This window comes from Polyodon spathula, chromosome 1 (genome assembly GCF_017654505.1).
Source record: "Polyodon spathula isolate WHYD16114869_AA chromosome 1, ASM1765450v1, whole genome shotgun sequence".
Classification (NCBI taxonomy): Eukaryota; Metazoa; Chordata; class Actinopteri; order Acipenseriformes; family Polyodontidae; genus Polyodon; species Polyodon spathula.
The window spans coordinates 42,768,923-42,783,231 of NC_054534.1; the positions used below are offsets into that span (position 1 = coordinate 42,768,923).

The window sequence follows — 14,309 nt, forward strand, 5'->3', positions numbered from 1 at the left end:
ATGGGGTACGTAATGTAAAAACAACGGCAAAACAAACAGCAACATTTTGTTCTCCAGGATCTGATCACATCAATAGCCCTGGGGAACTGAGTAAAAGATGTAAAACAGCCAATCAGCTGAGATTTTTCACCTCTGATTAATAAGTTCAGTTGGTTTTCGTCCAGACATCCGGTTTTAAGGGAATTTCACAGTGTCCGCTGAGAACCACTGACGGACAGCGAAAGTCTGGTTCTTGCGAATCTTGCTTACTTACTGTTCATTACCATTAGGGCATTTCCACTCTTGCTGAGCCAGTCTTCTTTCAACGTTGTTTTTTTTTTATTGTCATCAGTTCGTTAAGTTCGAGAACTACACTGAAATGTAGTTGCTGGCATTACCTGACAATGGTTCAAGTTGGATTTGTAGCTGGACTGGGGTGTTTACGCTTCAACTTGTGTAGCTTCAATTTGTTCTTATTATTACTGTGATTGGCTGCAAAGACAACAGGGCTAGCCAGAGATTGGATAATGTTTGTTGGGTTGTTTTTTTTTGTTTATAATTTCCTAGTAATTGAAGACACTAACTTTATTATATTTAATCTGGACATTATATATATATATATATATATATGATATATATATATATATTAATATATATATATATATATATATAATATATAATATGTGTGTGTGTGTGTGTGTGTGTGTGTGTGTGTGTGTGTGTGTGTATATATATACCCATACCATTTTAATAGGCTTTTTTTTTTTTTAAAGTAATACTTTTTTTAATACGTTTTAAGGGAGGCGGTAGCAGAGGCAGACAAACTGTGCAGCAAAATTGCTATGCGGAAAACGGCAGGTATGCAGCTTATCTGGACTGCTGCCCATGCATATGCTAGTGCTTCATCGGCTTTGTTTATGTAGGAGAAGAGGACAACCCAAGAAAATTGAGAGGAGAAACTGATGAATGATGTAAGGGATGTAAATTGTCCAAAATGATGTAGTTAGTTGCAGGAATCTTACTTATCTGTAGTTGCTGTAAGTGATGATAATTTAAAAAAGGAGCTTTGAGAGACTAGAAAAACTCAAATCCAAGTATTTATAGAGATGCACGGAAGGGTATGGAAACTTTAGCATTACAGAATGTTTTGCAGTAATTTTCTGGAGCTTTACCTGGTTATCACTGATGCTTACAATAACTATGCAGGAAGTTCAAGTAGTTACAAGCACAATCAGGTTGGGATGAGTCCAAGCAACTTGGTAATCTTCCAGAACAATAAAATGTAGATACAATTTTGACGTTACACAAAGGTCAAATATACAGGTTTCACTTTTTGTATAACTTTGTATAAATTGATACACATTTACCTGATGGTACAATTAAATCAGCCCTGTCCTGAGCCAATTCTCTCAGTCCGCATTCCAAACTCAATGGCTGACAGCAAATAGTTATTTTTATTCCTCACAGGTGGTACACTGAGGATCTATCTGTTGTTCAAACGTTGTGGTTTTTATTTTGTATTTGTCCCACCTGAGGGGTCTCAGTGGCTCATCCATTAAAGGCAGTACCACACTGGAGAGTTGAGTGAATAACACAGGAACTCACTAGTTTGAATCAGAGCTCAATTGCCACTCTTGGCTAGGGCTCACTGAATGCACTACATTAGTCTTTATGCGTCTAAGGATTAAGAAGACTGGGGTTAGTACATTTTGCAAAAACCCTTCCCCCCTGTATATTCAGTTCTTTGGGGAGATGTGACACACGGGCTGGAAATTGGCAGAAAATGTAGGTAAAATCTAGATTGAGCATTCGAAATACCTGTCAAACTAGTGACAACTCTAGTCTACTTGGCACAGAATGTCTATGCTGTAAAAATTATTTACTCACACTAAACACTGATGCAAGTGATCAAAGTGTTTACTTTGAGAAGGATTTAAAAAACAAAAAAGCAAACAAAAACTCAGATGAGCTACTGAAAGCATTATGCAAATGATTCTGAGCTGCTGATAATGTTGCCTTCAAGAAGATACTGAGGGTAGGATCTTCAGAAAATTAATCATAATATCTGTATGATGCATTTCTGTAGTGCCATTTTTTTTTTTATATCCTCCACCATTAACCCACACGCGTAAACAGTATATGCCTGGAATCACAGAATTTAGATGTATTTAATAAATTGTGAGAGCGAATGAATCCTAGTCAACAACCTTCCTCCCGACCTGAGGGCACGGTATAACATGAACACCGGACTGGATGTTTTGACAGTTCATTCTAGGGTCAGTTGTAAGTCAGCCATCCAAAAAGGGGGCGAAGCCACAATACTAGAAGTCAGCGCCTTACTGAGGTAGGCGATGTGTCAGTCATGGATTGGAATCGCTACGAAAGGGGGTGTGACTGAAGGTATATCGGGATGTGGCCGAGCGATCTGTTCCTTTTGTTATGGTTGTGAAAGATCTGTAAAGAACAGTAAAAGCCAAAAGTAACCGTGAGTTTTTGTCGTGTTGTATCTGTCTGTCTATTAACTGTCACCCTTATCATTCGCAGAAGACTAAATCTGGGAGCTGTCACTATTCAGCCAACATCAACCCCAGACTGCACTGCACTACTGTTTCACTGTTACTGTATAAATCACCACTTACACAAGGAGCACTCACTGTTGGGATTTGTCACTGTGTCTGTGTATAGTGTGTATTATTATTATTTTGGGACTGAACCCTGTGGTTTTGACTGGTTTTACACATCGCTGTGTATAGTCAGTCTTATTATTTAATGCAACAAAATAAGAGTTGATGTGGTGTTTATTTTTAATCTAAACTCCCCCCTTTTAAATATAGTGTAACATTATTTTGTATGTATCTGACTGACACACTGTGTGCTAGTCTAGGTTTTATGTTCTGTGGTCAGTATTATAAAGCATAATGAGCCCACCCACCCACCCACCCACCCAACCAAAGCTAATTCTAAATATAACTGCATATATGTGTTCAGCAAGAAATGAATTACCTTTGAAAGGAGAGTAAAATATAATTTTATAGGTTTGGAAATTGAAAAAAATTTACTGTGGTAAAATCTTCTGAGTCAATAAGACTAGTAATAATCACAATTGTAGTCACACTTTAAAAAATAGAAAGTCAAGTCACCATAGAAATCTTTAAATTACAATGTCTGAGTTTTTTTTCATAAATTCTTATACTGAAACAAACATTCACTATGGGATATTAGATTTTCATAACACTGGGCCCGTTATTAGTTTTTTGACAGTGGCAAGATTAAGATCTGACACTCTTTTGATTTATTATATTTAAAGAGATAAACATAATCTTCAGATTTGTTTACCTAGGCTTTGAAAATACCACTCAGGAACCCCTTGACTTCTCAGGTTCATAGAAGAAACTTTGTTTTCATGTGGTCTATATATGGCCAATCAGCTTCAAGCACCTACAGTATTCTCTACCAGTACAAATAGACTGAGTAGACCTTGCTGCTCAAAAACTACTGGAATTAAAAACAAATATAGCTAATTGAGCAGTGCAGACATATTTCCTTCAGGATCTGGAATCTGTAGTTATCCAGTTATAGTTATCTGTAGTGTCTGCATAATGCCCTTAATTACTAAAAGGATTGTTCACCCAGCTTGCCACACTGTGAAGCAGCTGCACATTACAGCAGGTTTGTTCTTCTCCTAGCAATCAACACATTCTTAGAGCAGAAAATCTTGGTGCCAGGATTGTAACTGAGAACAAAGAACAGTGCAGCTATTCAGTGAACCTACAAACCACCAATTACAGCCACTCTGCTTTTATCATAACCTACAAAAGAATGGTGCTTTTGGTAAATATGACTATATTATGGAGTCAAAGAGCAACAACTATTGCTTTTTCTCCTCAGGAAAGGAAAACTGATTCCTCACGAAACATCAGTAATCTGTGCAGTCTTAGATACAGGCCCCTACAACTAGGATCCTACAACCCGCCCCTTTCTGCCTTGACCATTCTCACTGAAACTAACTTTCAACAGGGATAGTTTCTAAGCCTTTGAGTTTTCAAGCACAGGGGCCCCTATTTAATACAAAACTATGTAAAAAATGCGGGCATGTTTACAAACGGTGCGTGAGGAGGAGTCTCATGTTGGTAATATGCTTGTTAAGAATGCCTGGACGAAGTTGAAATACATTGAAAAGAAATGCTGAATGTGTTCTTTGAAGGGAAGGATGAAAAGCTTACTTGGCCTCCAGTGCCAGTGCTATGATTCCCGCTGCCATGGGCGCTGAGGCAGACGTTCCCGTATGGCTGTCTGTGCAACGCTGCCTCAGGTCTGTAGTAATCTGAAAAGAGATCGAAGAGAACATCTTTGAAGGAAAAGGCATGGATAATAATAGATTATGTTGACTCTTATGGTGCCGTCAAAGTCAGAGTTCTCAGCTAACAAAGAAAGGTGCGAAGCAGAGCTATAAATATAAAGCAAGTTGTGCTCCTAGGGCTGTGACCACTTCTGGCAGGGATGAAGATTGGTGATTTTTAATTACACAACTAATTAAGGTCTATCTGCTGGCTTCAGCAGAGTGTCTGGTTTTAGTATTTCCAGCTCATATTTTGCAAAAATTGTGTTTATATGGGTGAGATCTGCTGATCATTTTCAATCCGGTGAAAGGTACACGCACAAAATACTGTTTGTTTTCAGAGTACCAGCACACTGAACAAAATTAGCAAATTTGAACCCAGTTAAACACCTGGACCACTACACTGTTTTAGGGAACCCAGGTGAAAGATACTGTGAGAGTCAGATCCTACAAATGAGCCAAAGCATGTGGTCTGTACCAATGATATTGCCAGAGTTTAAAGCAATGGTGCAGTGAAAGGGTTCATTTATGCTGGAAACACTGGTAATAAATATTAAGTAAGACAATCAAAGAATACACCTGTATACTAAACATTAAGATAAATCACTGCAGCTGCAACTCCAAAAGCTACATGCCCTCAATATGGCAGCCAGATTTTGCCCACAGTTTATACTATACTGAAAATGTGAAGTTGCTAGCTTAAATGTTTTTTTTTTTTTTTTTTTGTGATATTATCTGTTGTATAGGGATGATTAAACACTTAACATGCATTTTAAATAAAACATGGTAACCTTGAGCAAGGTGATGCTGCTGAAATTGCACCTATATAAAATGTAATGTTAAGGTCCCAGGATAGGGTTATACAGTATATTACAACATTAATCGGTATTTACAGTTGCTGTTAATTATTGTATAATTACTATAAATCGTGATTAGATAACTATGTCACTCTCTTAACCAATGCATAGTAAACTTTCACAATGAGATTTTGCCATCTGATATGAATTGTTGATCAGGGCTCAAAGTTTACACCCTATGTATTCATTTATTTCCCTCCCACCTAATTCTCTCTGAACTCCTAGAATGACTTGACATATCTCTTTTCTTATTTAAAATGTGAAAATCTCCAGTTAAGTGTGCAGGTTTGTCCATCTAAGGTTCAGTTAAGGACAGCCTGCCAGTTCATCACAAACAAACATAACCAGGAAAATGTTAAAACTGGCAGTCTCACTGATGGACAGGAAGAAATAGCAAATTTGACATTGACAATGGCAACTTAAGAGGGTCTCACTTGCAGTTTCGACTGTGTTGTTTATATTGTTCTCTAGCTTAATTATCCTAATGACGTTTCAGCTCAGACTAGCACAGCTGGAAAACACAGCAATGCCATTTCAACATCCTTTAGTTAAGAACAACTGAGCCGACTGATAAGGACTCTGCCAGTCCAGTGACTGACACACTTTAACCCTTATCCAAAACCTTGATGAGGATCACTATCCTCAACGTCAGGCTTAAAGAGCAACTTGGTACAGGTCTGAAATATATTAACTAATTTATTCTTCTACTATATCATTTTCAATAAGAAGATATGAATTAACTAAAATAACAAAAATACAAGTTTCCTCTTTTTCTGGATATATCTGGATGTTAGTATCATGATGAAATAAATATTACATACACAGTCATTGTCTGAAAATCAGTCCTAATCATTCCAATAAGAAACTTCAGCGGCCTGCCCCGCCCCCCACACAGAGGCAACTATATCAGAAGCAGGATTCTCACCTGCAGCAGGAAACTGCTGACAGAAGTCGAGATACTCCAGTTTAAATTACCAAAGCAATACAACGAAGGGACTCAGTAGGTCAGAGGCCACTTGATATTCCTGTAACCCTATACAAATCACTGAAGTGAACAGACCACCAACAGCTGAGGCGCATGTCTAGCAGTGACATGATGCTGTGAACTTCTATCCTCAAGGAGGCATGTAATCAATCACATAGGCCACACACATGGACATGCTGACATGGTATGCCTTCTGGACACAAACAAGCCTCCTCAAACAATCTGGCCAACCCGCCTCGCCACACTATTTTGAACACAGCATCTATTAACAGTGTAGCCCCCCCAAGGGTTTAAATATAGTTTACATATTGCAAGGTTTTATCTCAGGAGCCAAATGTAAAAATATGAGAGCTGTATGTATTTCTTGCAAAATGTTTAAGCACACATTTCATATTTTCATTTTCATTCATAGCATTATATTAAACTGCTACTCTGGTGAATGAAAAGTGGCAAACTGATTTCCTGCTACTTTTATCGAATTTTAAAAAGACAACTGTAAACAAGATTCTGGAAAGCATTTGTAAGTATAATTTGTAGAATAAAATATATAGTTTACTTTACAATAGTATTGTTAATAAAGGAAATGTATGGAATTTTATGGAAATAAAGATTGCACAATTTAAACAACATAAACAGAATTCTGAGAAGAGGAGAACAGAACATATTTTCTGTTTTCTTTTATTACATTCATAGCTAATGTGGGAATACTGAATGGGTTAGATACATTATCTGTTGATAAAAAAAGAAGAAGCTACAATAGGTGTCAGTCCCTCACAGACTTCCAGAGAATATTAAGTAAAGTTCACCGTGGGGTAAGGTTTATCATGTTCAGCGTTAATTTTTGAGGAAAAACCTTAGTGACCCCAACACTACAACTGTTCTGCAGTGTCCATAGTATTCTGAAGACCAAACAAACAACCAGTGTCTAGGAAAATAAAAAATGTTCCTTGTTTTAAAGTGTTGGTTTGGTATCAGAAAGTGGTGGATACAGGCCTAGGAGTCCACTCGCACAATTTATTATGTTTAACTGGTAGAAAGTGCACGAAAACAATGAGGCATAAGGCAAATCTTAAATTTAATCTAGTGTCTCCAATTTACACATACCATAATTCAACTGCTGCTAAAGCACAATGGTTGTCAGATATTAGACCGTTTGGTTTCTGATGAGGAGAAGTATGCTTTCTGGTTGCTAACTCTTGTAAAGCTTACTCAATTCGCTGCCTAAAAACGGTTGCCACAAACAGTTCTACGCACAAGTGCTTGTTTTTTTTTCCTGGAGGAAGGAAGTTCACTCTCACGTAGCAATCCAACTGTTACTGATTTTGTACTTCAAGGGTATGGTTAGTGGGATGCTATTATCACAAGTTAATCTAAGAAAGATGCATCAAATGTAAACCCTCACTTACGATTTTCCTGTCATAGGACTCGCCGCTGCTGTAGGTAGTAGTTAGAGTGGAGGAGCATTCTTCCAGATACCAGGGCTTTTTGCCGCTCTCTGCTGTGCTGCTAATAGAGATGGTGTAGATGCTGTTGGTGTAGCCATCGCAGGAGCAGTGATCCCGGCTTCTCCCTCCGTTTCCCGAAGCCCAGACAAAAATTGAGCCTCGGCCCTTTCTTCCCTGTTGAAACAACCATAATTCTCATTATTCAAGGATTCACTGTAAACTTTCTGGGTCATTTGTATGAGGGAAGTGACAAAAGTGGATATGACGTGTGACTTAGTTTTAGTGTTTCAATTTAGAATTCACAGGAGATTGTGTAAAGTTATGGGTAAAGTTGTCCTAGGCAAAGGCATGTTGTTCCACCACTATCATTACAAATGACTCCCCAGACAGCAACAAGGAAGAAAATGAACATCAGGTTAAGAAAAGTAATTATCAGGGTCGTAAATAATGATGCAATGCTAAGTGAGGTCTAATTTCTGTGAAATAACAGCACATTGATATTAGGTATTAGGTGTGACACAATCTAATGCATACTTCACACATTGTTAACTAGAGAGGAGGTGTTTATGTTAATATGTTCAGACAACAGAATCTTATTCAAATTATGCATATGTTATGGTTGATGGATTCAGAAACTAAAAATAACACTATAATTCTGCTTCCTACATAACAAAGAACATTATAAAGAAAAGGCACGAGTGGGCTTGCTGGCAGCTCTGCCCTTGAGTGGGATGAAGATCAGATACTACCAGAATTATAAAGGCATGTCAAGCAGACAATTAAAGAATTGTAGTCTTGAACAAAGAAGACTACGTGGCGACCTAATTCAAGCATTCAAAATTCTAAAAGGTATTGACAGTGTCGACGCAAGGGACTTTTTCAGCCTGAAAAAAGAAACAAGGACCAGGGGTCACAAATGGAGTTTAGAAAAAGGGGCATTCAGAACAGAAAATAGGAGACACTTTTTTACACAGAGAATTGTGAGGGTCTGGAATCAACTCCCCAGTAATGTTGTTGAAGCTGACACCCTGGGATCCTTCAAGAAGCTGCTTGATGAGATTTTGGGATCAATAAGCTACTAACAACCAAACGAGCAAGATGGGCCGAATGGCCTCCTCTCTCTGTCTTTCTTATCTCTCTATTCTTCTATATAAGAACAATATAGTATATTATATATGTAATTTCCCTGACACAGACATTTCAGATGGCTGCATCAAATCAAAAATCAAGGTCTACTCTCTCTCTCTCTCTCTCTCTCTCTCTCTCTCTCTCTCTCTCTCTCTCTCTCTCAGAGAGGGCGCATATTTATTAAAATATATATATATATATATATAGAGACCTTTTTAATTCTCTTAACCCTTAGCCCGTTGGAAACAGGGCAGATCCCGCGTGTGAAGGGGCGCATATATATATATATATATATATATATATATATATATATATATATATATATATAGCTCTGGAAAAAATTAAGAGACCACTGCAAAATTATCAGTTTCTCTGGTTTTACTATTTATAGGTATGTGTTTGGGTAAAATGAACATTTTTGTTTTGTTCTATAAACTACTGACAACATTTCTCCCAAATTCCAAATAAATTGTCATTTAGAGCATTTATTTGCAGAAAATGACAACTGGTCAAAATAACAAAAAAGATGCAGTGTTGTCAGACCTCGAATAATGCAAAGAAAATAAGTTCATATTCATTTTTAAACAACACAATACTAATGTTTTAACTTAGGAAGAGTTCAGAAATCAATATTTGGTGGAATAACTCAGATTTTCAAGCACAGCTTTCATGCGTCTTGGCATGCTCTCCACCAGTCTTTCACATTGATGTTGGGTGACTTTATGCCACTCCTGGCGCAAAAATTCAAGCAGCTCGGCTTTGTTTGATGGCTTGTGACCATCCATCTTCCTCTTGATCACATTCCAGAGGTTTTCAGTGGGGTTCAGGTCTGGAGAATGGGCTGGCCATGACAGGGTCTTGATCTGGTGGTCCTCCATCCCACACCTTGATTGACCTGGCTGTGTGGCATGGAGCATTGTCCTGCTGGAAAAACCAATCCAACATTGTCAGAGCAGAAGGAAGCAAGTTTTTTTTCCAGGACAACCTTGCACTTGGCTTGATTCATGCCAAAGCTGCCCGATTCCAGCCTTGCTGAAGCACCCCCAGATCATCACCGATCCTCCACCACATCTCACAGTGGGTGCGAGACACTGTGGCTTGTAGGCCTCTCCAGGTCTCCAGCTAACCATTAGACGACCAGGTGTTGGGCAAAGCTGAAAATTGGACTCATCTGGGGGTGCTTCAGCAAGGCTGGAATCGGGCAGATTTGTCTTTGTGAAGGGCGCATGAATCAAGCCAAGTACAAGGTTGTCCTGGAAGAAAACTTGCTTCCTTCTGCTCTGACAATGTTCCCCAACTCTGAGGATTGGTTTTTCCAGCAGGACAATGCTCCATGCCACACAGCCAGGTCAATCAAGGTGTGGATGGAGGACCACCAGATCAAGACCCTGTCATGGCCAGCCCATTCTCCAGACCTGAACCCCACTAAAAACCTCTGGAATGTGATCAAGAGGAAGATGGATGGTCACAAGCCATCAAACAAAGCCAAGCTGCTTGAATTTTTGCGCCAGGAGTGGCATAAAGTCACCCAGCATAAATGTGAAAGACTGGTGAAGAGCATGCCAAGACACATGAAAGCTGTGATAGAAAACCAGGGTTTTTCCACCAAATATTGATTTCTGAACTCTTCCTAAGTTAAAACATTAGTATTGTGTTGTTTAAAAATGAATATGAACTTATTTTCTTTGCACTATTCGAGGTCTGACACTCTTTTTTGTTATTTTGACCAGCTGTCATTTTCTGCAAATAAATGCTCTAAATGACAATATTTTTATTTGGAATTTGGGAGAAATGTTGTCAGTAGTTTATAGAACAAAACAAAAATGTTCATTTTACCCAAACACATACCTATAAATAGTAAAACCAGAGAAACTGATAATTTTGCAGTTGTCTCTTAATTTTTTCCAGAGCTGTATATTTGTGAGTCAGAGTGTGTAACACAGCAGGAAGAGGGTTAATATCCTCTCTGCATAAAACATGTATCTAATTATTTTCTTAATTGTTTGATTAATAATTATCCCCTGCACCTGGTGATCATTGTAAATTACAGCCAGGTGCAGGGTATTTAAGGAAAGCAGCCATTCTATTCAGGGCTACTGAAGAGTAAAAAGCCTGGTTGGGAGCGTGTTCAACCATAAAGAACAAAGGTAGTGTTAAACCTTGTGTAGGGTTTTTTTGCTCAACCGATGTTTGTTTTGTGTGTAACAGGTAAACAGCTTAGCTATTCTGTTCTGTAATTTAGGTCTGTGTTTTAGTTAGTGCTCGGAAACAGAGCTAGGTGTTTTGTTTTTTTTTTACTTTGTTTTGTTTATTTTGTGTTATTAAAAGTGCACGCAAACGCTAAAACTTCCATGTCTGTGTCCTGGGTCCTGCTTTTAATGGGGCAATGAACCATGGTGAGGTGCAGTCGTGTTACTATATATATATATATATATATATATATATATATATATATATATAATATAAATAATTTCAAAGTTGGAAAATCAGTTTCTAAGGTAAATACACAATTTTAATATAATAACTTAATTCAAAAACACTGCAGTTAGTCGTCATTGTCATTATTTTGTTGACTAGGTCCATAAATAGTTAAAAATGAAGACGCAATTGTTGATCAGATTCCCCCTTACAGGGCCAGTTCTATGGGGAGTATTCCTTTTATTTTATTATTGGAGCAAAGTGAGGAAATTAGGGTTAGTGGACATGGGGAGATGGCATACAGTACTGCATGTTGCAATTAATCTAGCAATGTGAGTGTGCTGCACATATCAAACAACACTGACACTTTAATAAGAGATTAGCTGTTTACTTTTTTGAGTCATCATTAACAAGGAGGAAATAATGCTTTGCGTGCTCTCGACCAGTATTTATATGTATACAGTTTATTGCAAGGAAGTAAACACAAGTGTTTAGTAAATTTACAGACTAAACATCTGCTGCTATTCTACGTAAATCTAAAAAACTTTTTTGACAAATTACAACCAGAGACATGTAGACGGAGGTGGGATTTTTTATTTTTTTTTCTTGTATAGAGTCGTCATGCTTCAGTTTAGTTAAGCTAGTACTCGCATATGTCTCTTCTAATCAACTCCAGTCCAGAACCATGTCACTAATTGTTGAATTGATTAAGTAATTACCTGGTCTTAATTGGAGCAAGGTTCTCTACTAGAATGGACTGAACAAGCCTCTTTGACTACTAAACTCATAAAATAAACTCTCCTAAATTCATTCAGCACATTTTTTGATTTGGAATTAATTGAACAGTTTTTAGCAAATCATGTTCCTACTTAATGGGGGGCACTTTAAGCATTTCTGAATTAGTTTTACTTTTCTCAATTAGTTGTACTCTTTCATTGAGTGAGGTAGTCACAAATTGTTCATCTTAGTTTTACAAGTATTTCTATACCTGGAAGCCCTATTCCTGCAGTTATAAATGTTTACATTTGTAACACAGAATGCAATGCTCACTATCAAAACCCTGCAGCCAAAGCATTTTTTCAATTGGTTTTAGGTGTGGGAAGTGCCTATACGAGCTGCAAACTATCTTAGCACATGTATTCAAATTACATATAATTATTCCCTCTAAATGTAAATCTTGTGTAGTCTAGGTTCATGTTCTGTGTATGGAGGTGTACATTCTTCCCTGAAGACTGAACCTAAAAAAAAGTTTAAATTGCGCCCAAATCCAATAAGGTCACAGGACTTTCACACGGACACCCACAAAATAGGTTGCCAAGTCGCTGCGCTGGGATTTAAACTGTGGCTCTGGTATATTATAATAAATAAGTGCACTACGTTATTTTCTATACTGTTCAGAAAAATCAGACTGCTGTTAAGAGTGCAGGATGAGCGAAATCCCAGGTTCAAATCCCTGTCCTGAAATCTGGGCTGGGAAGCCACAGGGACCACTGCCTTTGACCTCCCGCAGGTTCAGGGAGGGAAGTCTGCTGGAGCTCAACAAACTTCTGACACCACTACTGGTCTGCGCATGGGGCAAAGTCATACATACAATTACTTTCACATTAATCAGGTTATCCAATATTTGTCTTTGTTCATATTAATTTAGGTTTTACTATTGGGGGGGGGGGGGACTGAACAGGCCACATTAGATACATTAACTGGCTATAATGAATGTTTAAAACATATTTCCCTTGTGTTCCACAGCATAGCATTAAAGATTAGTTGAAATATTGTAAACTTCCTGTAACGGGGAACTGCCCTGTCTATATGAATGTGTTTGGAACTGGCAGGGAGGGGGTTAAATTCCTCCCTGTCAGGAAAACATGTGAGAATGTGGCTGGCACTCTAATTGAATGATCAGTAATTATTGATTAATTGGGCTCCAGCCACAGGGGATAAAAGCCAGGGGAGAGGCCCTGGCTAGGAGGTGTTTTTTTTTTTTGTTTGGGAGTTTGTTTTGTGTTTAGAAGAGAGGAGTGTCTTGTTTTAAAAGACTTGGAACCTGACCATTTATTTTGTAAGTTTACTCTTATTTGTGTTTGAACCTCTTTCTGTTGGCCCTTGTGCCTGTTAATTTGATTATTTTGTTTAATAAAGAACTTTATTTTTGACTTTACATTGTCTCTGAGCCTCAGCCCTCTGTCATACTGTCACACTTCCTTACAGCTAATGACTTATTTTTATGCCAGTAATAATATACAGGGGTGCTGTGTGCACGTAAACGTACATATTGGCAACATTCCTTAACTATTATATCTGTTGTTTAAACAAAATGTAAGAAATGGCTGGAGGCAGCTAATAAATCAACAACGAACTGCTGTTAGTTCTTTGAAACCAAATCCATAGCTACCCAGTAGCTGGTACAGTATGCTGTATTTCTTTTTTTTTTCTTTTATGTTAAAAGTATATAAGAGTTTTTATCAGCAAAAAAGTTGGGTAGAGTGCTCAGCTGAGAATATAAAAAAAGGTTTAGGGTTCAAAAGTTGATAGCTTTACCTTGCCCTCCAAATTATCCTACCTTGCTTTTATTCACTCACACTTCCAAAAGCTAGGATGAGGCACCTAGAGCTAAAGAATGAAGACTGGAGTGTGTCCGTACTCTGAGGGTTTGAAGATTAAGTGCCATAAAGACGTGTTATGCAAACCAAATTTCACTCCATTTTTAATACAGGTTGTGTATAAGTTAACAATAATGTGGTATTTGGCAGGGGTTGTCATAAAAGTAAATACTGGTAGTGCACTGGGATGGGCCAGCAGCCTTCTCAAAAAGGAATAGAGAACAAATTGCCATGGAGACTGCTAAAATCCCCTTGAAACTTGGCATGCAGGAATATTAAGATAATGAGTTGTTGTAAAGTATTAGTTTTGTAACTGTTCAAGAGAGTTCAGTTATAAAGAGAATCCATTATTATAGCTTTTAGGAGTTAAGTGGCCAATTACTGGTTTAAAATTACGCTATATTAGTTGTTTTTCTTTCATTAAAATACAATTTACGGGTAGAAGCAGACATCTCAAAGACAAAGCTGGCATTTGTGTAATGTTTCTTATAAATTGCCTACCCAACAGAATACAAAACTACTCTATAATACAGATGGCTTAAGAACATATTTGCTTTC

General features: G+C 37.8%; 1 protein-coding gene across 2 annotated transcripts in view; it reads right to left on the bottom strand.

The window, feature by feature from the left end:
* The window catches only part of LOC121318956 (proprotein convertase subtilisin/kexin type 5-like), a 213,500-nt gene that overhangs the window by 128,001 nt on the left and 71,190 nt on the right, over positions 1-14,309 (bottom strand). For both annotated transcript variants that reach the window (XM_041256193.1, XM_041256183.1), the window contains exons 8-9: positions 7,567-7,779; positions 4,203-4,303 (exon numbers count right to left, since the gene is read on the bottom strand). In XM_041256193.1, the coding sequence (XP_041112127.1) occupies positions 4,203-4,303; positions 7,567-7,779 (314 nt within the window). The remainder of the gene's footprint in view (positions 1-4,202; positions 4,304-7,566; positions 7,780-14,309) is intronic.